The sequence below is a fragment of the Miniopterus schreibersii genome (assembly GCF_964146895.1).
Source record: "Miniopterus schreibersii genome assembly, chromosome: 12".
Classification (NCBI taxonomy): Eukaryota; Metazoa; Chordata; class Mammalia; order Chiroptera; family Miniopteridae; genus Miniopterus; species Miniopterus schreibersii.
In genome coordinates, this window is record NC_138112.1 from 3,673,912 (window position 1) to 3,699,634 (window position 25,723).

The 25,723-nt window shown below is 57.0% G+C and overlaps 1 protein-coding gene across 1 annotated transcript; it reads left to right on the top strand.

Annotated features, from left to right (window-relative positions):
• The first annotated feature begins 106 nt into the window (after positions 1 to 106).
• On the top strand, positions 107 to 25,723 carry TMPRSS13 (transmembrane serine protease 13). Its single transcript, XM_081154420.1, has 13 exons — positions 107 to 200; positions 10,436 to 10,655; positions 10,949 to 11,053; positions 13,337 to 13,459; positions 14,265 to 14,394; positions 15,820 to 15,912; positions 16,835 to 16,878; positions 18,152 to 18,314; positions 19,165 to 19,337; positions 21,918 to 22,016; positions 23,119 to 23,261; positions 23,408 to 23,560; positions 24,177 to 25,723. Exons 1-13 carry the CDS (start codon positions 180 to 182, stop codon positions 24,201 to 24,203), a joined length of 1,494 nt encoding a protein of 497 aa, XP_081010546.1. The 5' UTR covers positions 107 to 179; the 3' UTR covers positions 24,204 to 25,723.

Here is a 25,723-nt window from a genome sequence, read left to right on the forward strand (position 1 = left end):
GTTTGTACTTGGGATTACCTCACACGTCCCAGTCCCAACCGGCTTCCCCACCCCATCTGGTGGGGGCCGGCCCTCGGCCCTCCAGCCCCCTTTTCGCCACATGCCCGGGAAGCCAGGGGCCAACATGGATCTTCCTATCGATATCAGCTGAGTTTGGAAGCCTCATTCCCTGGGAGACCATGGAAAGGGACAGCCGCCCGGTGAGTCCCTGGGCCACGGCCAGAAGCTCCTGGAGATGAGGAAGCAGGGATAGGGCTGGGAGATAGGCGGGGCACTGCCGCTGGTGTGCCTCAGGTTTGGGGGAAATGGAATCTGCCTTTTCTGCTTTGAAGCCACTGGGGATCAGGATCGCTTGGCCTCCTTTTATCATGGTTCCTAGGAGGGAGGGACTCTTCTAGGAAGGAGAGAGGCTGGTAGGATTTGGGGTCTGCTCGGGAAGCACCTCAGGGCTGCGTGGCTGAATGCTGGGCTCGCGCTCTGTGGCCTGGGAGCACCCCAGCCAGGACATTCGTGCTGTTAGATTGCCACCTTTGCTGGTTTGAGAGTCACGGAAACTTAGCACTTTAACGGGGCGTCTAGGTTTTCTTGGCCACCCCTCACCAGGCTCATGTACCATTCTAAAAATGCCACTCGGAGCATTTAAAGTGAAGGGGATTTTCCAGTGTCCCTTGGTCACTTATTTTCGGACTTAATAATCTTCATGCTTGGGAAGTGCTTCCTTCCGTCCGTCCACAGTTCCTCTTGCTGCAGTTCAGGCTCCTTTCCTCTCAGGCTCCTGGTGGTGGTAGAGAGCAGCTAGAGGTGCTCTGTGGGAGAGTCAGTCATCTACACCAGCAGGCGTCCAAAGATTTTGTTCAACTGTGCCTCGGCCTTCTTTTCTTGAGGGACATTCCTCCTGAGCTCTGGCTTCTCCTTAGGTCTTGTTTCCTCCCGCCCCTCCCCTTCTCTTGCTCTTTACTGAAGTGACTGGGCTCTGGGGCTCTGGGAAGAGTGGGCAAGGCCGGGTTTGAGAAAGATCAGCTCAGCCTACGCTCTGGCTTACAGCTGGCTTGTGGTCCATTCTGACTCCGGATGTGTTTCTACAACCTTTACCGCCATCTCCCCCGCCATTCATCAGCTCCATCCCGACTTTCATTTCCCAGGCTTTCTCCCCGGCCCTCTTCCCTGGTCTCCTTGGTTCATGTCTCCATCCCACCAAGGTCATTTGGCCCTAGGCCTGCAGGGCTCTTTGGAGCCTCTGGTAAGAAAAAAGGGTGAGCCCAGCCGGGCGTGGCTCAGCGATCGAGCGTCGACCTAGGATCCAGGTGATCGGGGTTCGATTCCCAGTCAGGGCACCGGCCTGGGTTGCGGGCTGCAGCCAATCAATGACTCTCTCATCATTGATGTTTCTATCTCTCTCTCTCCCTCTCCTTTCCTCTCTCTGAAATCAATAGAGATATATTAGAAAAAAAATTTTTAAAAGAAAAAAGAAAAAGAAAGAAAAAAGGATAAAGTTCAGATAGATGGAGTTTGTCTGGGGCACGGAGAGACGGAACCCACAGTCTGTCATGTTCCTCGGTAGCTTGCTGGGAGTCTGATGCGATGGCCCCTAAACACAGAGAGTGAGAAGGGCCAGTTACCGGGCAGAGTGAAGGGGACATAGGCCTAGGAGGCCCCTCTGTGCAGTCAGGGACCACTATGGGAGGACACTGGAGGGCACAGGGGGAAGAGCAGGCTTGTCATTGGTGGGTAAGTTCCAGTGGTGTGGCAGGCGCCACGTCCACTCTGGGAGGCTGGCCTAACTCATGTCAGATGAGAAGAGCGCCCCCGCTCCCCAGCTTAAGGCTCTGACACCCCTGTTTAAGGTAGAACAGGTGGGGGCCGGGGGAGCCACCAGCCGGTTTCTTCACACTGATGACACTGAATAGGGGCCGACTGGGAGGGACTGGGAAACGCACCAGGGTATCTGTTCCTCAGCCCCAGAAGCTGTGAGGAAGGTGATGCCAGTGGCCGAAGCCAGACCAAGCTCCTGTGTGAGTGGGTGGGTCTCCAGGGGGATGTTGGGGAAGGGGTGGAGAAGGTTCTCCGATCCCCTGTATTCAAAAGAGGAGCTGCAGGACGTGGCGGACAGAACACTGACCGCGCGCCAGGTCAGCTGTGACTTTGGCATCTGTAAAATGGAATAAAAATAGTATCTACTTAAAGGAGTCTTAGAATAGTTTCACATGTAAGGCTCTTTTAGAGTAGTCCCTGTCATAGGTGGAGACAGAGACAGAGAATTAGGTAGAGACAGAAACAGAGAGTGAGGTAGAGGCAGAGACAGATTCATAGAGAGCCAAGATTTATTGATATCATCATCATCTACAGTCTAGCCCTGGCTCCTTTAAACATTTGGACGAATGTCTCCTCTCCATGCCTATGTTTTTCCACCTACCAGTCAGAGGGTTGGACAGACCGTCCCTGGGGGCCCCTTTGTGGTCCCATACCAGCCTCTGAAATACATAGAATGGGACTGCAGGTGCACCACACTGGGTACGTGCATTTGTTTTTGAAAAGTAGTATGTGTTTTGTGTTTTTTGAAATGAGTCATGTTCTTCATGCTTAGAGCAGTGCAGTGTTTATTAAAGAAAAACAGAAGTGGACCCTCGATGAAAGCAGCAATCCTCTGTTGAGTGGGTCTTCCTAGGGTGGAACTAGTTCTCAGGCAGCCCAAGCCCACAGATGCTGTGCGCTGGAGAACGGCTGGAGGTCCCAGGAATGGCCCGGACCAGGCACCTCCCGAGGGGGCTGGGCAGGTCCCCGAGATGGCAGACCCATAGGCCCAGGTCACTCTGCCATCCCCCTGCTCTCACAGTGTAGGCGCCTTTAGGACCCCAGGCACCCGCCCTTTGTCCTGCAGGCACGCAGCTCCGCCTCAGGCCTCTGCCTCACGCTGCCGCGGGTGCTGAGCAGACGTCCACCTCCGCCATCCCGCCCTGCCACCCCCTGCGTTGTTCTGTGACTTGGCAAATGTGAGTGTGAATGTGTGGGAGTGCGTGGACGGGGCCCTGGGTGCCAGGCAGGAAGGCCGGCTGATGTAACAATAGCCACTTAGCTTAAGTGTCTTGTTTTGGCAAAACAGCTTCCTCTTGGTGCAGCAACAACGGAGGCACACTGTGCCCAGCCAGGTGTGCAGGGTGCCGGGCGGAGGCACGAGGGAAGCCTGCCCGGGAATTCTGGGCCGGGGTCTTTGTCAGCCAGGTGGAGGCCTCCAGGTGGAGTGTGGCTTGTGTGACAATTACTGGGAAGCAATACCAGTACTGACCAGGGAGCCCCCCGTTATGTACCAGCATCAGCGGAGAGGGCACATGGGGAGAAACTGAGGCAGTACCTTCCTAGACCATGGAATGTTATTTGTTTGGCAACAGTGGCCACTCAATGTTCTTTAGACTATTTGATGAATGAATAAATAATAAATGAATGAAAAATGGGCGTATGAATGAACGGATAAGGAAGTGTTTCGATTCTGGACGCCAAGGCTTTTTCATGCACATAGGAGACAATACAGACTAGAAGTAACTTCAGCACTCACCCAGGCCATCAATTTTCAGGTTCTTTGTAGCAGCAGGCTCTTTTCTGAAATGAAATCTTATGTGGAGCCCATTGTACACAACTGAAAACTGGACCTCTCTGGCTCCCAGGCCTCTCCACGCAACCCTGAGTGCTGTGTGGAACCCTGCTGGGAAACAGCTGATTGTTCAACCCCCTCTTATATAGATCAAGGAGCTGAGAGGGATGTGACTATCCCTTAGGTCCCCTATGTCTTCCACACCTGGAGCAGAAGAGGTCTTGTGGCTCTGGCTCTTAGTCTGGAGCCCAGTTTGATTCCAGGCCAAGCAAGATCTCGGGGGTAAACAGTGCACATGCTGGTGGCTGGGTGGGAGGAGGTGCTAGGGATCTGCCTGTGCTCCGAGGGGAGCCCGTCTCATGGGGTTTCTCTAGGTTCAGGGAGGGGAGAGCAGGAAGGAGCCCCATGTAGCTGCAGGTAAAATGAAGCCTCAGTTGAGCAGTGAGAATGGAAAAACACCATGATCTACCCCACCCCAGCCTGGACCAGCTCCACAGAGGCAGTTTAGTCCCGGCCAGTGCACACTGAAATGGGTGCAGGACTTCCCTGCCACGGCCCAGGTGCCCTAGGCTCCCAGTAGGCAAGGGTGCTTGTCAGGTCCCATCAAACTCTTGAGCTTTCCCGGTACCCCCAGTGCTTCCAGTGGGTTTGGGGGCACTTCCTTCTGCCTAACCCAGGGTGCTGGGGTGTCAGCCTGGGGTCCTGCCTGTGCCCACCCCTTTGAACATCCATGACACTCAGAGTCACTGGGAGAACAGGCTGCCTTGGATGCTTAGGTCTGGGGAGGGACTGTTCTGGCAGAGCCTGGCACACGGACCTGGCGCGGGAGGACACTGCGCTGCAGCAGCCCAGGGGCAGGAGCCAGAAGACCAGGGTCCTGGTCCTGGCACTGCCCCCAGCTGGCTATGTGACCTTAGACAGGTCTCATTGCCTTTCTGGGCCTTAACTGCCTCATCAGTAGGATAAAGATTTGGACCAGAGAGTTTTCAAGGTCCTTTGAAGGCTGACAGCCTGGGCCTAGCCTACCCTGGGGTGGGGCTTTATGAAGGGAGGCCCAGGGCTTGGGCTGGACATGCAGGGGCCCTGGTGGGCCTGCCCTCGGGGCATGAAGAAGTGTCGAAGCTGCTGCTGCCTCAGGTGGACACTGTTTAGAGACAACACAGGGGACTGCCTGTGCTTGGAGAGCAGTCCCCAAAGGAGCCCCGGGCTCAGCCCATGGCTGGCCACACAACTGCTGCAATGAAGCAGCCCACAAGGGGCTGTGATGTCCCTCAGCACAGCCTCTCCTCCGCCGCATGGCTAGCTGGGCCCGCAGGAGGCCTGAGAGGCCAAGGGGTTTGTAGACTTACTCCCATTCTCCACCAGGTAAGGGCCCTGGGCAGAGTGTGCCATAGAAAATCATACAAATACCCCTCTCACATTGGGGTGGAGAAGCCACCCCTGGAAGCTGTGCCACAGAGAGCGGTGAACTAGGCACAAGGGGCCTGGGGTCTCGTCCCTACTGTGTGCTCAGATATACCTGAGTAACTTTGGATAAAGCACACAAATGGTTTGGGCTTCTACTTTCCTTGTCTGTAAAATGGGAATAATAATCCTTATTAACTCTTGTCCAGGCAAGTTCTTGGAGAAAGCCCCAGTGCTGGGAATTGCTCCCTTCAGCCCTCTCCCTGCCTTCCAGCCATGCCGCTTCCTGCCCCAGATCATCTTGAGGGGGCTGGATGAGTTTTGAGTGGGAACCTCGGGAGCTGTGGAAGCACAGTGACAGCCTGGGGTGTAGGCCTGTTCATGACACGGTGAGGGCTCAGGACTGTGTTACCGGGGGGTAACCGCAGAGACCACCTCCGGGAGGGTGGGAGAACAGACAGGACCAGGAAAGAATGCTTGGCAATGGCCCAGAGTCACCTATGCTGACTCCTGTGTTCACCTGCTGCCAGTCAGGCAGGGGGACCTCTGGGCTGCAGGCAGGTTGTGGGGGGCCTGGGGCTCTGGCCCAGGAGATGGTTATTTGAGCTCCATTCCTGGGTCATCTGCTCACTGGCAAAGGCCTGGAGGTGGGCTGATTCTGGTCTGGGGTCTGTCCCTTCTATCTGGGACTTTGAAGATGTCTCCTCCCTTCCTTCTTCCCCATGTGCTCAAGGTATCTGCTGGAAGCGTGGGGTCAGGCCTCTGGGAGGGAGGCTGGAATTCTGCACCGCACTCCAAGAACTGGGGCAAGGAAATGAGTTACTGCTGTTGTAAGTTAGACATCAGGAGGAACTTCCAGCAGGTGGGTGGCAGTTTGTGGAATGGGTGAAGAAGGATGGCTGTGGAGTCTCCTGTTCTGTAGTCCCAGAAAGTCCTTCCTAGCTTCTGCAGCAGTTTGAGCTGAGGTTCAGAGTTGGGAATGGAGCCGATGACCACATCCAGGAGTGAGTTTTCCTCTGGCCATCGGGCAGCCCTTCCATCCTGCTGTCCCTGCTGGAGTTTGCATTTCCCCACATGGGCAGATCTCAGGTGGGACTTGGGGGCGCAGATTCTCTTCCTGCTTCTCACCAGCTCTGACACCACAGTGCCCGCTCTACTGGGCCAGGGCATCCAGGACTTCTGGCTCTTTCTGGGATCTTGCTCTTCCTACCCCACCCCCCGCTTCTCCTCCATCCCCACACCCCACACTTCCCAACCCTGGAAGACTTTATAATGGGCCATGGAGGCTCCAAGCCAATGGTTTTAAAGAGCCTGGCAGGGCGCTACTCACCGCTCCTTCTGGATCCCTGGGTACTGAGCTCAAGATCAGTCCCCTTTTCCATGTCCCACCTGTCTCCAGACTCAGAGAAGAGGGACCCAGGGGGATGCCCTGCCTGCACCCCAGGGCTCACCTTCCCAGGGCCTTTCCTCCCCGCTTCCCGTGGGTGGGCAGTTGGGACACACCTGCAGGTAGAGGCAGCAAACCCAGCTCAGGAGGTCTCTGCCTCTCTGGCTGCCCCAGCCGTGCCACTGTGCCACTGTGCCTGCGCACCACCAGTCACCTCTCGTCTGACTCCCTCTCGCAGCTTCAGCCTCCCCACTCTTCCCACACCGTTTCCTCTGGGCCTCTGCCTGCCTCTCAGGCCTCTCTTCTGAGGCTGGCTCCTTTGTTCCTGCCATGCTGGGGTGGCACGATCAGGGTTACGGGGTCCTGCTTAGGTGGAGATGGCCTGAGCCCTTGACTGGGCATCAGAAGACTGACAGAGCCCCTGCAAGGTCACCACAAGTTTAGGGGCTTCAGGCACCCTCTGCAGCTCCTCCAAACCCCAGTTTCCTTGTATATAAACTGGAGATAGTAATCCCTGTCTAGCTCGCTAACTAGGAGCTTGCGAGAAGCAAACTCTGAACCCCAAAGAAGCAAAGGAGGTGCTGTGGGCCAGCTTGGAGACTGTTGACCCAGACCCGACTTGCTCCTGGCAGCCTGGCTAAAACCCGAGCCTGGCCACCAACTGAGAAGTGAATTTGGGCATGTTCTTAACCACCTTGGACCTCAGTTTCAAAATCTATATAATGATGCTTAAAATACCAACCACAAATTGCTGCTATGAGGTTGAAATAGGATCAAGTAAAGTGCCTGATGGGCTATTTTTTTCACTTCGGTGACACATTTACAGACCAGGCTCCTTCATGTTTATCTGCATTACCGAGGGACAGAAGCAGACTCGTTCCACTCAAGCGTGTGAAGACGCTCTGAAGTGCGAGCTTACTTGCCCCAAAGTAACCCAGTTAGCAGTGGGTGAAGTCACATTTAAACACATATTTTTCCATTTCTAGCCCAGCATCTTAGCAAACAAACAGACAAATAGCAGCCATCACAGCTGATGGTCACCAAGTCCTGACTTTATGGATGCCACCTGTCCCTGCACTACTAGGAGCTGGTTGATGGGCTCACTGTAAGGATGAGGAGACCGAGGTGTGAAGAGGTTAAGCCATTGCCCAGAGTCCCCAGCTGCCTCAGAGAGTCCTTGATGGCTATGACACCGCTGCTCCCCCACGCCAGGCTCTGCCTGGTCCTGGCAGGCCACCAGGCCCAACTCTGGTTCCCACCATCAAGTTCAGCAAGACCAAGGTCCCCATGGAAACCCCCAGCCCCCTGGAGGCTCCTTGTGGTGCCCCCAGTCCTGCCGAGCCCCCTGCCAGGGCACAGTGCAGACGAGCAACTGCCCGCAAGTCTCAGGGGGAAGACGGTGTCGGGAGGCCCTGGCTGCTGACTGGAGAAGGCAGGGTTTCGGGCGCACATGGAGTGGGCCGATTTCTGACTATAGGATTCTGAGCAATCTACACTCAGTTGGGTTTGCTCGTCTGTAAAAATGTGCTTCTAAAAATGCCAGTGTCTCAGGGCTGGAGTGAGGACCTCATGAGGCCGGAGGCACTGAAGTGTACTGTGAACTCACACTTATGTGAGCTGTTATCATTGTATTGTATTGAGTGATGAGAGTTGCCTCCTTGAGGCTGGGGGAGACTTATAGTGAGAACCGAACAGGACAAAGGCCTGGCAGGCCAGTTGAGGGCCACAATGCCAGGGTCCTGGGCAGATGCTGAGGCTCAGGCCAGCACTGGTGGGAAGCCGGGCTCATCCCTCTCGCTGAAGGATTTTAGTCCGGCCTTTGTCCAGCGCCCTCTCCTCTCCCTAAGCTGAGCTCACAGTGCCCTTCAGCCTTTTGGACATGCCCCATGGTGTTGCCTCTCAGGCAGTCGGTGCATGTGCCAGTGAAAGGGGAGAGGAATGGCCACTTCCTGCCCAGCTGCTGTGTGCCAGGCATGGGCAAGAGCTTGCCTGTTGATCTCCCTGAATCCTCAGGATTATTGCTCCAATTCTCCAGGTCAAGAAAAAGAGAAAGTTATGTGGCTTTCCCAAGGTCACACTGCTAGGCCCAGGATTGGGCTCTGCCCGCCTGGCTTCCATGTGCTCAGCTGATCAGTGATGCCCTCTACGTTTCCACGGAGCCACACCATCGCCCTGCCCCACCCAATCCTGTGCCCCCCAAGAGGCTTCCAGGGGCTACCCTGTTTTCATTCTCTGGAAATCTGCACAATGCGAATGAGGGGAGGGAAATCTGAGCTCTGGTCCATTTGGCTCTGCAGTGGCACAGGTGCCCTTCAGGTTCCTAAATACACATGAGAGTGTCCCTGCTCAGCAGCTGGGGCACCAGGACCCGCATGTATTCACCCACAGTCATTAATGAACCGCTGACTGCTGGGAGAGTTGCTCCGGGCCCCTGCCTCTGGTGACCGATTGTGATCAGGATTGAAGATGACTCCTTAAATTCATCCCACAGACTCTGCAAAATGAGGAAAGGGTCAAATCAATAACCTCTGACTCTGAGAACAGAGGATAAGATAAATAAAATTAAAAGTGTCTGCCTGGTCGGGATGATGGTGCTGACGTGGGCTGGGTGTTTGAATGAGGAGGACATTTTATTAGCTGGCCTGCTTAGTGACCGTGCCCAGCGCTTTTCGGTAGATATGGTCACAGTGGAAGGTAAGGGAGGGAGACAGGCGCCAGGGCCCAGCTCCAGGGCCCTCCGCACACCCCTGCAGACTGAGCCCAGCGCGGGGTCCCGAGCGGAGCTGTGCCTCCCCACCGTCCCTGCCGCCCCTGGGAGACCTGCCCTCTGAGCAGCCGGGCAGTGGCTCAGCAGAAATTACAGTGCGGGTCAGTTCCCAGCTTCCCCAGCTGCTCCGGGGACTTCTAGAGGGGACTTAAGGGGCAGAGATGGTGTGAGGGAGGCTGAAGAGATCTCTATAAGGGGCCACAGGGGGTGAGAAGATGCCTAGACTGGAGATGGGGACTGGGTCCTGCAGACCAGCAGAGGCTGCTCAGGCCCTTCTCCACCCTGGCTGCCCTGGCTCCCTCTTCCAGCTTAGGCTACCCAAAGGCTCGGGTCTCTAGGTGGCAGCAGGGCTGGCACTCACTGGCTGCCTGCTGCGGCCTGCTGCGGCCAGCTGCCGCGAGCCCGGTGGGCAGAGCGTGGCGTCCAGGACCTGATTTCAGGCTCACCCCTGGGCTCTGCAGCTGACCCAGCTGCAGAGCCTCTCTGCCTCGGCACAGTGGGGTTGTGAGAATTCCCATCTCACAGGCTGTTCGGACGGTTACTGAGTAAATGCACACAAAGCGCTCGTTCCCTGAAGCACTAAACATAAATGAGCACATTTTGCAGCTGGGTGAGGTTAGGGATCTGGTCTGAGGGTGGTGAGGTCAGCTCCGCCGACCTTCTCCTGCTCCTGCCTTTCCCATGTCCCTGGGTACTGGTGTGAGCCGTGTGTGTGCATGAGTGTGTGTGTGCATGAGTGTGTGTGTGCGTGCTTGTGTTAATTCCGGGGTTACTGAGACACGTCGGGGTACAGGGCAGGTCAGGGATTTTCTGAAGCTCTGCTTTTCACACTTTTTGATGACAGCTCATAGTAAGACCAGTGTTTTACAAGCTCAAACACACACAAAAGAAAGGGCAGGATGTGGGGAGCAGAAGTGAAGAGAGCAGAAAGGCCGGTCCCGTCCCCCACAGGGACCCACATCTCTGAGCCACCTTCAGAGTGAGGAACCAGCCCAGGCGCCTCTTCTTTGAGGGTCCCTAGACCTGTGTAGCCAAAGCAGGTGCCCCCAAGCCCCAGGTAGATGGCCACTGCCCCCTGCCCACCTCTGCAGGCCCCTGTGACAGGGAGAGACCATAGGGAGCTGGGGACAACAGGCTCTTTGAGCTTCATTCCATCCTTGGACACTCCTGTCCTGTCCCTCGGCTCTGTGCCCCCAGCCGCTCGCCTCAGAGCTGTTCTCCTGGCTCGCAGGGCTCACAGCTGGGAGGGTGGGCAGGACGCAGCCTCAGGGATGCCCTTACTCCCTTTCAGAATGCCTCCCCAGCAAGGATGTCGGCAACCCGGGCAGGCCCAGCTCCGGCATCACCCGCCAGGTCGTCATCCAGCAGGTCGTCGCCTGCCAGGCCAGCCTCCACTGCATCCTCTCCAAGGAGAGTGCACCTGGCTAGAGCAACACCAGTGGGGGCCACACCAGTCCGGGCATCTCCTGCCGCATCAGCACCAGCCACCAGGGCCGCCGGGGAGACCCCAGGTAAGGGGCATCCTGCAGGGAGGCGGTCGTGGGTGGAGGGGAAGTCTTGGCCTTGGGGCTGTGCTCCTCCTCGACGCCCTGGGGCCTGGGAGGTAGGGGCAGGAGGAATCGTTACATGCAGCCCAAGGCAGTGGGCATTGGGGCAAATGGGGGAGGGGCTGAGAGACCAGGGGGACAAAGCCGGGGTCACTGGAGGCTGCGCAGTGGGCACTGGCTCCCGGGGGCTCAGCGGGGCAGGGCAGGGCTCCTCGCGCCTCACGCCCGCACCTCAGCTCCCCTGCTGCTGCCCCCAGGTGCCAGCTTGCCCAAGTTCACCTGGCAGGAGGGCCAGAAGCGGCTGCCGCTCATCGGGTGTGTTCTCCTTCTCATCGCCCTGGTGGTGTCGCTCATCCTGCTCTGTGAGTTCAACGGAGGGACGCGGAGTGGGGCCTGGGGACGGGCACGCAGCAGAGACAGGAGCCACTCCTGCCGGGCGCCTCTGGAACACGGGTGAAGTGTGGGAAGTCAGAGGAACGGGGCTTGAGTCCCCACTGTGCAGCCGCCTGAGCAGATTAGTTCGCCACTCAGCTCGGCTCTGCATCTTCGAGTAAGATTAAATTCATTCATTCATTCATTCATCATTCATTCAACCTACTATGTGCCCAGTAACGTCTCATGAAGACTTCACTGGGTTATGAGGAATACGTGAGATAAAGGCACAATGCCTGGCACAAAATCCCACTCTAAAAATGTGGGTCATTTAAAAAAACAAACATAAAAACCCTGATTAGAAAAGTCTCCCAGGCATTTTCCATCACTGATATAAATTGTTCAGGGACAAATATGCCCACGATTTACCCCCTCTCTTTGGAAAATATTCCCAGGATGTATCCCTAGGCCCTCTGTCAGGGCGTCCACTACAAACCCAGCGCAGTGGGAGGGGGCAAAAGGGGACACCGGGTGGTCAGGGAGAGTACAATCTTGTGGGGATGCAGCTGGGGTGAGGAAGATGAAGACATAGGGCCCTCAGGAAGAGGGGACAGGTGTGTGGCCTGGAGGCAGGGGCCAGTCACAAAGGACATGGGGCCAGATGAGCCCTGGGAGATGGGGGAGCATCTGGTACAGGGCACCTGAGTGGGAGGGGCAGCTACAGGAAAGGTGGCAGGGGGCGGGGGCATGGGGGGGGGGGCCGCTAACCAGAGAGTAGAATGTGCTTTGGGGACCTGGGGGATGGCTGTTTGCTTGGGTACAGCATGGCCAGGCCTAGAAGGCTGTAAATGCCAGGCTGAGGGGCGGGATGGTGCTCAAGATTCAGGGCGTGGCGGACGCAGGATGGCAGCAGGGCTGTGGGAGAAAGGTTGTGCCGGAGCAGGTAGTGTGCCCGTTAGGGATACAGCTTTGGCACCACACAGCCCTGCGAGCGCCTGTCTCTGGTCCTTCCCAGCTGTGTGACCCCCGCAGGTTAGTTAGCAGGGTGTCCACGTGAACCTCCTCAGGGCTCGGGCTCTGCCCTGCTCTCCCCCCCTCACACCAGGCACCCTCCAGGTGAACCCCGCGGTCCACTGAGAGCGGGAGCAAATGCCCGACTGCTAGAGCTTTCGGCGTGGTCCCAACACCTCCTCCAGTCCCCTGACCGTAGGCCTGCCAGCACCAGGGAGGTGGCCGCTGAGCAGCTATATCAGGGGGTTGCGAGTAGAGCCCAGGCCTGACTCAGTCCTGAGCTGTCCCCACTGCTCGTCGAGGGACTGCGGCCCGTTCAGTGCACAGGTCAGGGGAACGCACCAGAGCGCCGAAGCCAAGGGCACAGCCACGAGAGCAGGAGGGATCGGTGTCTAAACCTGGAAGGAGCAGTCCCAAGGGTGACCTTCACCTTGGGTGACGGAGAAGTGGGGCCAGGGAGAAGTGGGGGTCAGGGCCAGGAGTCGGCTGCAGACGACGGACAGTGAGAAGCCAGGACTCAGGTTTCTTTGGCATCCAAGGGCACGCGTGTCCAGCCAGGAGGGCCACGGTTCCTAGTTTGGAAAGAGAAAGGTGTCAGAGACACAGGGAGAAATCAGGGGTCTGATTTCACAGAAGGTTTGTAAAGCTCATGCATTCGGGCACCAGCATCCAGAGCTGCTTTTTTAGTGGGAAGACATTTAAAAGCATAAAGACAAGGAATGGGGCAAAAACTGAGTACAGGAGACATTCCTTGTCTCGGGGAGAGGGGGGGGAAGGCAACCCAGGAGCTTCTGAGGCTGGAAGGACCACCGTGGAGAAAACAGGGCAGGTGGCGGTTGAAGGTGTGTGTGAGCCTGCAGATTGAGAAATTTCTCTGCTGTCACCCTGCGGAGCACAGGGAAGACAGAGGCCAGAAGGGCTCTGGGATACGGGGGGAGGTCGTTTCCCTGGCCACCGCTCTGGCCCCATATAGGGCAGGGGACCTCCCAAATAGTACCCACGCCCACACCTCCCTCCCTCTCTTTCCTTCTTTTCCTCTGGGTGGCTGCTCTGGCCTGCCCGGTGCTGCCCTGCTTGCAGGAGCTTTCTGGAGTATTCCAGAGCATTCCTGAGTAGCCTTTTTCTTCATACAGATGGGGGACGAGAGCCCCAGAGTCCAAGAGGGATTGCAGGTCGGTGTCTCAGAACCCCCAGGGCCTGGGCTGCTCCGTGTCCTGTCTCTGGGGTGGCAGTGACCCCGCTGTCTGCTTCATTTTTTCCAGTCTACTTCTGGCGGGGCCACACAAGGATCAAGTACAGGGAGGCAGCCGAGAGCTGCCCCAAGCACGCTGTGCGCTGTGACGGGGTGGCTGACTGCAAGCTGAAGAGCGACGAGCTGGGCTGTGGTAAGCAGGCTGTGCATGCGTGTGTGCATGTGTGTGCGTGCGCGCGCGCGCGTGTGTGTGCATGTGTGCACCCCAGTGACTGCAAACTCGAATGAGGGGCAATGGATGGAGAATCGGAGGACCTGGGTTCTAGTCACGGAAGGCTGCATTTGAAACCTGGCCTTGAGTGCTGTGTGACTTGGGCATATCACTTACCTTCTCTGGGCTTCAGTCTGTGTGCCCCTCCTCTTTGCCCAGCATGTGACCTCTGACTTCCACCCCTACAGTTTCATAAATGCCCATTTGCAAACGACTGGTCTAGATGAGCACAGAGGTGTCACTGGGCTCTCGCTCTCAAGGCTGTCACAGGTGTCCATGCATAGCCCCGATGTGGGAGTCTGTGGGTGCATGCCCCATCCATTCTATCTGAGCATTTACTTGTGCCCTTGCCCATGACTGCGTCTGTCTGTGACTGAACCTGTCTAGTGAGCACTCAGTCAGATCATAGACCTTGCCCCGCTTGCCACTCTCATGTGGGCACCTCACTGCCCTCTAGGGGTGACAGCTCCTGGTCCCCTGGGTCCTGTCAGAGGGAGAGCTCTCTGCCCTGCTCCAGCCCCTTGCCTTGGCTCTGCCCTCACTGAGTGTCTTGGACTTCTAAGCACTGACTGATGGTCATCAGCCCTGGGGCCAAGCTCCTGGGCATTACCCAGGCCTTAGTGAGGAGCTTTAGGGCGGAGCCTCTCAGAGCATTACTCAGTTCATTCTCCCAAACCTGGAGCTCCCAGGGTCTGAGGACCTGCTCTGTCCCGTTCTTGCCCTGCAGTGAGGTTTGACTGGGACAAGTCTCTGCTTAAAGTCTACTCGGGATCCTCCCATCAGTGGATTCCCGTCTGCAGCGACAGCTGGAACAGCTCCTACTCTGTGAAGACCTGCCAGCAGCTGGGTTTTGAGAGGTAACCCTTGCCCTAGGGTCCTGGCTTCAGGGATGTCTCTGGCTCTTTGCAAGGGTGTCCCAGGCTTATTGCAGGGACCTCATATTAAAAAGACTTTTGAGGACCAGGGTTGAGGTCACTGCCCAGGACACCCTTGAATTCTAGCAGCCTCATGCCCGTTGTCCCATTGAATGGTCACTCTAGCCCTCTGAGGTGGGAAGGCGTGTGAGCAGCTCTGGTCTCCTCACTTCTGGGAACTAGAGGCCTGAGCTATGCATACCCTTCAGTGGCCTTCCAGCTGAGGCATCGTGGTTTAGGCTAGAGCTCATCAAATGGGAAGGAAATGGGGGGGCGTGGCCAGGTAGTCATAAGAATCTTTGGCTGTAAAGATTTTAAACAAAGCTGATCTGGTGGGTGGAGGAGAAATGGGGTGAACGTGACCTGAAAAGGATCCTGATTTGCAGGCCACACAGTCATCTCCATTCTCCCTCTTGGCCTGTGTTTTCAAGCCAAATAGTTTTGGGGTTCATCAGTGTGTGAGGGTGTGGGGAGGAGGGTTTAGGGTCTCACTGTGGGCTCTCTGTAGAAGAAGCTTCTAGAAGATCGGGTTGGGGGACTAGGTCTTAGAAGCAGTTCTCTGTCCCTGCCTCAGTCTCAGGGTTCCCACCTGTGAAAGGGGAGTCTGGGTGGTCTAGTTGCAAGATCACGGGCATTGTTATCATTTAGTTGTGTGACCTTATGCAAGTCTGAACCTCCCCTGGGCTTCAGTTGATAGTGTCATTTATTCAAAGAACACTCACCGAGCTTTAGTACGTGGCACCCAGACACAAAGGAACAAGACAAGATCCCTGCCCTTAGAGCCTCTAGTATGGAATGGGCGACAGAGGCTGATACCAATCATTATAGCACAGTGCCCTAATGTCCTGTGCAACAATAGGACATGTGCGAACCTCTCTGGGCACAGCAGATAGGGTGCCTGGCTGCACTTGGCGGGGAGCAGAGAATGGAGGAGTCCCTGGGTAGAGAACAGCATGCACAAGGGCCGCTCTTCTGTAAAGATGCATGTGTCCTAGAAAAGCACACAGTTGCCACATGGATAGTAGTCCATGGTGTGCATGTGACAATGACCTGGGCTTTTGTTAAAATGCATCCAAATTCAGAATCTCTGGGATCAGGTCTTAGAATTTGCTCAGCAAACGCCTTGAGGTGATTCTTACACACACTGTGGTCTGAGATCTGACAGGTGAGCACAAGATTCTCACACTGTAATGTGCACACGGGGCTAGTGGGGGCCAGTGAGGGTTATGTGGTTGGGGTCAGACCATATGGGGCTGGGACAGATTCTGGCCCCTGTCAGCAGGGCTGCCAGGACTGCAGGCAGCTGGGGGACTGGGGGTGGATGCCGTCTCAAGAGGGCTCCCTCTGTTCCCCTCTCTTCCCTTGCAGTGCGTACTGGACAAACGAGGTGGCCTATAGGGGTGCTGCCAGCAGTTTCTCGGTCTTCGAATACAACTCCACCATCCAGGAGAGCCTCTACAGGTGTGGCGGGCGGGCCAGGCTGCCTGTCATGAGCAGGGGAATATGGGTTCAGGGGGCTTTGAAGTCAGGGAGCCCCTCTCCCTTGGCCTTTCTGGGGACCCAGGCTCCAGGAGTCCACTGTGAATGTGAGGAGCATCTCAGAGACAGAACTCATTCACCACCCGCCTCCTGACTTCTTATGGAGGCTTGGTGCAGAAAGCCCCTTGGGGTCAGGGGTGTCCCCAAGAGTTTACCTGGTTGCCAGAGACAATTAATAAACTTGGGGGCCACCAATCATCCAGGTGTTTGGAGTGAACACTGCTACAGGGAGCGGGCTTGGGGGGAGCAGCAGCAGGGGAGTGCCAGGTGCCCAAGGTCAGGGGCACGGGGCCTGTCTGGGAGGCACTGGCCTCCCCCTGAGCCCCCTCATCTCATGTCATCTTTGCACTGCAGCCCGCCCTGCCCCAAGCCCGCTGAGGGGAGGCGGAGGGGACTCCAGCTTAGGAGAGAAGGCACAAAACAAGGCTCCGAGAGAAGGGGGAGAAGGGGAGCAATGAGGAAGGGGAGGGATGGGAATGAGCTGCGCCCTGGACGCCCACTTTGTGCCAGGTGACGGGCATGCAGTGTTGCTGGTGAGCATCGAGGAACCTGCCAGGGAGTGGTAGGCTACCTGCTTAGTTGTGGAAAGACCCTGGGACAAAGAGTCATGAGTTCAAAGGATGTGAATCTGGTCAATGTGTGTCATCTGCCACTGGACAGTGGGGGTGAGGAGAGGAGTGGAGATGGTTTGCACTGAGCTCCTTCTATTCCTGGAGAACGCATGAGAAGGGCTGGATCCATTGCAAAAGAAATGGGATAGGGACTGAGCAGGACTCAATCAGGGAAGCCTTCTTAGAGGAGGCGGCTAATGTAGCCTTTTCCCACCTCTGTATTTCCTCCGCAGGTCTGAATGCCCTTCCCAGCGGTATGTCTCTCTCCAGTGTTCCCGTAAGAAGATGCTCTTCCTCCTGAATGTGGCCTGTGTGGATGGGAGTCAGGGGCAGAGGGATGGGACCTCTCTGGGGGGTGGCTGGCCCAGGAGGTCCACCGGGAAGACGGGCTTAGCCAGCAGGCTGCGTCAGGGCCAGGATTCCTGGGAGGCACTGGAGCAGTTCCAGAATAGCATTTCCCTTCCTCCTGACCGTTCTGCCCAGCAGCCTCGCTCACACCAGAGAAGCCATTCAAGTCTTCTGGCTTCTGGGTGGGGGCAGAGGGCTGGAGAGCAGGTCTGGGCCACTTACAGCTCCTATAGCAACAGACAAAGAACTAGATCCAGAGTCAAACTCCCTGTGCATATGCTATGTGCCAGGCACTGTGCCTATCTCCTTACAGACAGTTGTGTTTAACCCTCACGAGGCAGGTACTGAGGCTGAAGCGTTCACTTTGCCCAAGGTCAGACCTTTGGTAGGTGAGGAGCTGGCATTTGACCGAGGGCCTGACCCCTAAGCCCAAGTTGGTAATTGGTCCATGGGTGTGCTGTGTTCTCAGCAGTAACCAGGGGGGTGCTTCTCTGAGTGGGCCAGGCACACGGTGCTATGCATGGGGTGCCCACCCCTCAGACGCCTCTGGTTCCTCACTTTCCTCCTCAGAAAGAAAAGAACATACGTCTGAACAGACTCTCAGGGCTGCCCTCCTTGTACATGATTTTGGGGGGATGACCCACTCCAGAAAATGCTTGGAAATGTTCCCTTGGATGAAGGGTCCCCAACAGCACTAAATGACCCACTGGGAACCATGTGGGCACAAGCCCACCTCTGTATCATGAGAAGTTTATTTCTCCTCTGTTTTTGGAGGTGATAGAGATCCCAGCACAGTGCCTGTTAGTTGAGGGTCACGGTAGACTTGATCTGCTTTCCCAAGCTCCTGACAGCAGTCCTGAGATTTCCCATCGTGACCCTAATCCTGCCACCTTGCCCAGCACAATGCCCAGCATAAGGACACTTAGTGAGCACTTGCTGAATTCCTGAAAGAATGAATGAGTGAGAGGAACGGGGAACCTGCCTAGGATCAAACTTCCCACTGGATGATCCTAGAGATCTAGCTGCCATGTGAGACTGTTTTGGCAGGAAATAGCTGTGCCCTAGCAGACCGTGGGCGAAGTGGTGTCCATGGGTGGGTGGCTGCCCTCAGGTCTAGCTGCCGAGCCTGCCCTGGGCCCAGGGAGCATGGCAGGGCTCTGAGAGGAGCAGAGTTCACCGGTCATCTTTTCTGCTCCCCCCAGACTGTGGACTGAGGGCCATGACTGGGCGGATCGTGGGAGGGGCACTGGCCCCAGAGAGCAAGTGGCCTTGGCAAGTCAGTCTGCACTACGGCACCACCCACATTTGTGGGGGCACGCTGATCGACGCCCAGTGGGTGCTCACTGCTGCCCACTGCTTCTTTGTGTAAGTGCCTGAGGGGCAGGTGATGAGATGCTGCCGGGGCTCCGGGTCACCAGGAAGGGCTGAGGCAGGCCGCTTCCCTCCATGAAGGGTCTGGCGTGAGGCCGCCCCTCCCCCTCAGTGATAGGCAGGAGGCACTTTGGTCCTGGGAGTGTGAGTTGGGCGTGCTTGTTCTGAGCTAGGCCCAGAATGGGAAAATGCTCTTGTTTGGTGGCCCCTAGTAAGGAGGGAAGGAAGAGGACCTGGAAGCCTGCCCCTGAAGGCTAGGCGTTGGGTTTGTAGCTGCTGGTTCCCGTACCTGGAACTTCCAGGGGAGGGGCCTGAGAACTCCGGACCACTGTCCCAAGAATTGGAGGGGGGGTGTTGGGAGGGGGGGGGTGCAGCCAGCTGCTGTGTCACAGCCAGGCTTGTCACTTTGAACTGGTGGGCAGGAAAGGGCTCTGGAGAGCAGGCCTCAGGGGCACTGGCTTGTCCAGCACTGAGTCCTCCGCGGTCACTTTGTCCTGCCTAAACGCCATCTCTGCTGAGGATAGTAATGCTGAGATGTGTGCTGCCCACCTTATTTGATCTTTGGTGGCATGCAGAGGGGACAGTGGGTGACTGCTCAGAGATCCTACTCAGCCCCGACCCTTTCCATTGGAAGGTGCAGAGCAGCCAGTTCAGATGGCTTTTTGGAGGTTAGGGGACAGTTTTGGACCCCTGAGTTAAGACAGAGGGCTCCCCCCGGAGGTCATTTCGGCCGTTCTCCGGCAGCCATGCTGGTGCTCCGAGCGCAGCTCCCTGTGTGTAGCACCTGCTGCCGGTGGGCTCGCCAGGCAGGTAATGGGATCATGCTCTCCTGTGGCTCTCGCAGGACCCGGGAAAAGATCCTGGAGGGCTGGAAGGTGTACGCGGGCACCAACAACCTGCACCAGCTGCCCGAGGCAGCCTCCATCTCCCAGATCATCATCAATGGCAACTACACCGACGAGCAGGACGACTACGACATCGCGCTGATGCGCCTCTCCAAGCCCCTGACCCTGTCAGGTGAGTGCATCGCCTGCACACCCCATTCTGGCTCATCTCGGCAGCCTTTGGGGCCCAGCCTTGTCCTGGGCCCCAGAGCTTCGGTGGGGCGGGAGTCAGGCTCAGAGATCACTTAATAAAACATCTTTATTTTACAGTTAGGGAAACTGAGGCCCAAAGGTTGGAAATAACTTTGCCCCAAATGACATAACTTACATTGCGAGTTGGCGACAGAGCCAGGGCTTGGATACAATATAATCAATATAAATAGGTGAAATTTTTTCACTGGTATTTGTTGAGCACTCAGCAGGGGCCAGACACTTCGGCAGGCATATCACATCTATGATTTCAGCTGCTCGCTCACCAGTCCGTGGAGCAGGCACTGTTCTCAGCGTCAGTGTACATATGAGGAGATGCTAATTCCCTTTAGAGAGAGGGAATTACCAGAGGCCACGGAGCAGGACGCGACAGCTCCAGGCCTGGATCCCGGTGGGTCTCGCTCCCGAGCTCGCTCTTTCTTGCTCTTCCCACCCGGCTTGAGGCTGGCGAGTTGCTAGCTCGGCAGCTGAAAACAAGCGGCCACATGCAGACAGCCAGTTGCAGCGAGGTCGGGGCCAAGGGCCACATGAGGCTACACGGAGGAAACGCCCCTGAGGCTCTCAGGAGGAAGCCAAAGAGCTCCACTCATCAACTCATTCACTAATTGTTCACTTTCAAATTCTGAGTGTCCACTTTTTAGTGGGCTCTGTAGTTGCAATTGCAAATAGGACATATGGGTGACATCCACACAGCCAGCCAGGGGAGGCCAGAGACGGGGCACTGAGGGGACTGGGCAGCCCGTGGGTCAGGCAGGAGCAGGCAGGCAGTCCTGGCAGGACAGGGAGGCTTTCCCGAGGGAGGGCAGCTACAGCGGCCGGGGTTTGGGAGCCCGGGAAGGTCCTCTGGTTAGTCCGGCCTTTCCTGCGCTAGGGCCTGCCGGCTGGTCTTTCCTGCCACCTTAACTCTGGGGGCGGTGGTGAGTCAGTGCCAAGCTCTGAGTGGGGCAGGAGGAAGCCCTGGCAGGGCTGAGCTGGCCAGGGCTGTCCCCCAGCTGCACCCGCCTGAACCCCGCGTTCCAGTGGGCAAGGCCTTGTCCTCCAGCCTTGTCTGTGGAGCCCCCGCCCACCCTGCCTGCCCCTCACACACCCATGAAAGAGGCAGCTGGCCTGCAGGGCCAGGCCGGGCCTTCCCAGCCTTGAGAGGCCACCCCCTCACTCTGCCCTGCCGGGCAGGAGCCGCAGCCCCGATGCACGTGGTCCCGGGGGTGGGCCATGAGACCTGCCTCCTGGTTTGGGAACCAGGGCAGATTTTCTTTTCTTTTCTTTTCTTTTCTTTTCTTTTCTTTTCTTTTCTTTTCTTTTCTTTTCTTTTTTCTTTTTAATATATCTTTATTGATGTCAGAGAGAGGAAAGGAGAGGGGGAGAGAGAGATAGAAACATCAATAATGAGAGAGTCATTGATCGAACCCACAACCTGGGCATGTGCCCTGACCGGGAATCGAACCCTGATCGCCTGGATCCTAGGTCAATGCTCAACCGCTGAGCCACGCCTGGCCGGGCCAGGGCAGATTTTCTTACATTCACCCTGCAGGCTGAGCACCTGGAAGTCACAGAGCCACCTGAGAAAACTTGTGAAAACTCACTGGGAAGTTAAATTTCCGCATGAACATAGTGGAGTATATAACAGTTACAGCTTTTTAAGGCTCCGTGTTGCAAAAACATGGATAGAATATTTTAAGAAGTGATGTTTTGCTTTTTTTGTTAATAATCGATACACCCTTTATTTATTTTTTGCTTGTTTACTCTGGCAGACAGGCGTGTTAGGCGCCAATGCGCAAAGCCCCGTTGATGGGAGAATGTAACGTTCTCCCTCCTCCTGTCTCTCCAGTTTGTTGAGCACTTTTATCCCAGGTGCAGGAAGCTGCACCGAGCAGAACAAACAATTGAGAACATTGCCAGCATTCTAGCCATCAGCTCACATGTTCTTGCCAGTTGGAGGTTGGTGGTCCATGCCCGGCCCCATCTAGGAGCAGCAGCCCTCAGGGGCACTTGCAGAGTCATAGGCACCAGCACCAGTGCCAGCGCCGCCTCACTGTTTCTGAGCCTGGGGGCAAGTGAGCGGGGATTCTGTGGTCCATGCCTCGGAGGATGTTCTCTCCCTGCTGGGAGAGGTTCTTACCAGGATGTACTCTTCCTGGTCACCAGCAGGTGTCCTCCCAGGCCGGGCTGGGCACTCCACTGAGACACCATGGCCAGAACGCCTGGGACTTAGCCTGCTGCTGCTCCTTGCTCCAACGGGTGGGCAGGGCCAAGGCTCTGTCAGGAGAGCCACTCTCGGTGGCTATTTGGTACAGGGGAGCTTCTGTCCACGTGGTACCCAGGGAAATCAGCCCTGAAGGCTGGAGGGCCTTGATAAAGTGATTGGTCAGCCCCAGGCCCTGGAAGATGCAGAAGCACTCTGGAGGCAGGGAGGGGCTCCTAGGACGTTAGTACTCCCATCTCTCCACCCCACACCGAGACCTCCAGCCTCGAGCCTTCACTGATGTCTTGAGTCTTGCTGCAGCTCACATCCACCCCGCCTGCCTCCCCATGCATGGACAGACCTTCAGCCTCAACGAGACCTGCTGGATCACAGGCTTCGGCAAGACCAAGGAGACAGATGGTGAGAGGCAGAGATGCTAGGCCGTGTGCGGGTGCGAGCGTGCGTGTGCCCGTATGCACGTGTGTCTGTGTGGGCAAGTGGGGGTGTTGTGTTGGCGTAGATGGGTAAGGGCCTATCTAATGAGGGCTGGGCCTGGGCGTGACCGTGTGTTTTATATACCTGCGTGTATGTCAAAGCAGTTATTGTGGCAATGCCTCCAGCCAAGGCCCCAGGAAACCTCTGTAGTTGAACAGTTGGGCTTATTGCTTCTGCACCAAAGGGAACACATACCACGGAGAACCAGCCACATCTCGGCAGAGGTGCCAGGAAGGACTCAGCACAGGATGTGAGAGCTTGGGGCTTCAAAGGAGAGGAGCATTTCTCTAGATTGGACGCTTGTAGGGAGCAGGATGAGTCTATGATTGGGTCTCTATAATCTCATCTAGAAGCTAAGCCTGCCCTGGGCCTACAGTGACGGTTGGTGAGGGAGCCGCAGCTGCTCCTATGGGCTGGGAGGGGTGTTGGGAGTTGTGGTTTGCATGGTGACCCGCCTGGTTTCACCTCAGTTACCATGGCCCCAAGTGACCTTATCTGTTGTCTGCTCCGTAGGGCTTTTCTATGCAGCAGGAGAGTGCCCGAGCCTTCTGGCCCCTGTGAGACTCAGGCCAGGCTCCCCTGCTCAGTGCGACAAGTGCTGACTGGCCCAGCAGCGGCTTTTTCTGACCTTGGCTCCCTAGCTGAGTAGCTGTGTGACTGCAGGTCACTTCTGCAGCCTGGACTTCTCCATCTGCACATGGGTTAACTAGGCCTCCTTAGAGCTCATAGTTACTGAAAACAAATGAAGTTATTTATTGGAGGGTGCTCTGAATACCACAGAGCTCCGTGCAGCATGCAAGGCCGCCGGCAGGCTGTGAGTTTGTCCGTGTCCATCTGTCTCTGTTTGTAGTGAGTTGTGAGTGGTGTGAGGGTGTGTGTGCCCGCACTTCCTGGGTGGCCACCCCCAGGAACGGTGCCTTCCACTCCCAGGAGGCCCAGACTGGGTCCTGGGAGGGGCAGCGAAAGGCCATGGAGCTGACCAGAGCCTGAATCTTTTCCCATCCTCTCTCCCCACACCTCACTGAAGAGAAGACGTCCCCCTTCCTCCGGGAGGTGCAGGTCGGCCTCATAGACTTTAGGAAGTGCAACGACTACTTGGTCTATGACAGTTACCTCACCCCAAGGATGATGTGTGCCGGGGACCTCCGGGGAGGCAGAGACTCCTGCCAGGTGAGGCTGCTCGTGGGTGGGGCTCAGGTTCTGGGACCCAGGGGCATGGGGAAGGCCGAGGTGTGGGGTCAGAGCGGAAACCCCGTGCCCAGCTGTCCTGCTCAAGGACCCCTTCCACGCCTGCTGATGTGGGCCTCTCCCTGCAGGGAGACAGTGGGGGACCCCTGGTCTGTGAGCAGAACAACCGCTGGTACCTGGCCGGAGTCACCAGCTGGGGGACAGGCTGTGGCCAGAGAAACAAGCCCGGTGTGTACACCAAAGTGACTGAACTCCTGCCCTGGATATACAGCAAGATGGAGGTGAGAGCCGCGGGGCGCTGACCGAGCCGGAGGGCTCCCAGGGGAAGGGGGCCCGGCTTTCCCCAGGCCCTCGGCAGGGGGCCCTCCCAGCCTCCTGCTGGGGTGTTCGCCAAGTGCAGAGGACCAGGGCCGGCAGGAGTCACGTGCCCGCAGCCCCTCTTCCTGCAGTCCTTGCCCCCTCTCCCCCTGGCACAGCAGAGCTCGGAGGGTGGGCAGGGGCGGGCTGCAGGGTGCGGCCCGGTGCCACTCCTCTCCCAGTGACTGTGCGTTCACAGGCCCCGCAGCGGCCTCCGCGCCCAGGCGGGAAGCCGGGCCCTGGGGAAGCGGGTGTCAGGAAACGGAGCCGCCCCCGCGTCGCTGCCCCCTACCCCCCAGCCTGCTGTCGAGCTTGCTCCTCGGGCCCTTCACGGCAGGGACGCTCCGCTGGCCAAGGGCAGACGGTGGGAGCTCGGTGGGGTCTCTCGGAGGCGCTCCATGGCTTTCCCTCCACTGCCCCTCTTCTCCGAGGGCCAGTGCCGGGGGACAGGGCCTGAGTTTTAGGCTCTGTGGCCCTGCCTTTGTGTCTGGTTTCTGGGCCCACCCAGCTCACCCGCATCTGTTCTCTTGTTCCCCTCAGAATGAGGTGCGCCTCCGGAGATCCTGACAGCTGTCCTCTGCCTCGCAGCAGTCTCCGCCAGAGCCCCGGGCCACGTGCAACATCCCGTGTCTAAAGGCGCCCAGACACCCTCAGTGCCGTCAGCTCCATCGTCTGCTGCCTCATGAATATGCAATGTGGGTGCATGTGGGTGTGAGTGCACGTGCATGTGTGTGCGAGTGTGTGCGTGTGTGCGTGTGTGTGTGTGTGCGTGTGTGCGTGTGTGTGTGTGTCCGATTGCTCTCCCAAAGTCTTCAGAAACCAGGAGAGCTGTCAGCTCTTTTCAAACCCCAGGCTGGACATAACTGAAGACAAGAGTTTGGCACATGGAGACATCTGCAGGTGCGTCCTCACCGATGGAGGAGACAGAGCCAAGGAAGGGCCTGGAAGGTCATGTCAGGAATTGTCGTTCCTCTGACCTTGACTCGAAGAATGGCCCAGAATGGGCATCCACCCAGCAGCCCTGGTGACACCAATGCTGTCTAGGGACAGTGACAGGCCTCGTTGGGGTGCCCGGACTGTCCCCAGCAGGAGGATGCTCCCGCTGTCATTGCAAACGCCCTGCTCTCGCAGGCTGCGGGGCTGTGAGTGCGGAGATGGGGCTGCTCCTGCTGACAGTGTGAACAGGGCTTGCTGTTCTTGTTTGGTCACAGGCTGTGACCAAAAAAATATAAATATTTTTATATTTAAGAAACAGAAGTAGATGTATTTTTAAAGATTCTTCCAAAGTTCCTGGAGCCAGGAGAGCTAACATCAGTCACCCTGAGAACCAAGGAGCCCCTGGGAGCTGTGCCACTCGAAGGTCCTGTGGAAGCTCCCAGCCTCAGGGACCAGGGGGACTCCTTTGCAACACTCAGGGAATGAGTCCTCATTTGGACTAAAGGACAAGTAAAGGACAAAGAGCCACAGCTGTTGCTTATTCAAGGGTACAGCCAGGGCACTAAGAAATGGATGCTGCTGCTTCTTGGGCCCCCCAGATGCTGGGAAAGTCCAGGCGGACCACCATCCCTCATTCTCACTGCTGTCTGGAGACTTCAGGGTTTTCCTCAGCTTTCCCAGCTTTCAGTTTCTCAGTTGTGTTAGAAACATAACACCGACATGAAAATGCCATGGAAAGAAAGCTGACACTGCCCCCCAGGCCCTCCAAACAGCCCTCTGAAGGATCCCGCTCCTGCGGCCATCAGTGTGCCTGCCTCCACTTCACCTGGAGGCCTGGACCTTCCCAGCCTTGGATCCCGCTAATCCTCCAGCCCCAGCCTCCTCACCTTGCTTGGGCCTGTCTGCTGGTGCCATGACTTCCAGAGGCAGGGCCCAAGCAGATCAACCCAGCCCAGCCCAGCCCAGCCAAGGTTGGCAGTCACTTGGGGGACAGACTGCCCTGGAAGACAGGCTGGAGTTGGCTAGCTTCATGGCAGAGTCTGAGGGGTTGGCTACATGTTTTGAAGGCCAGGGGGTAGGGGGAGGGCAACAGTGACTTCCCCAGCAGCCTCTGGAAATGGTCATCAGCAATAAAGGTTGAAAATTTTGTC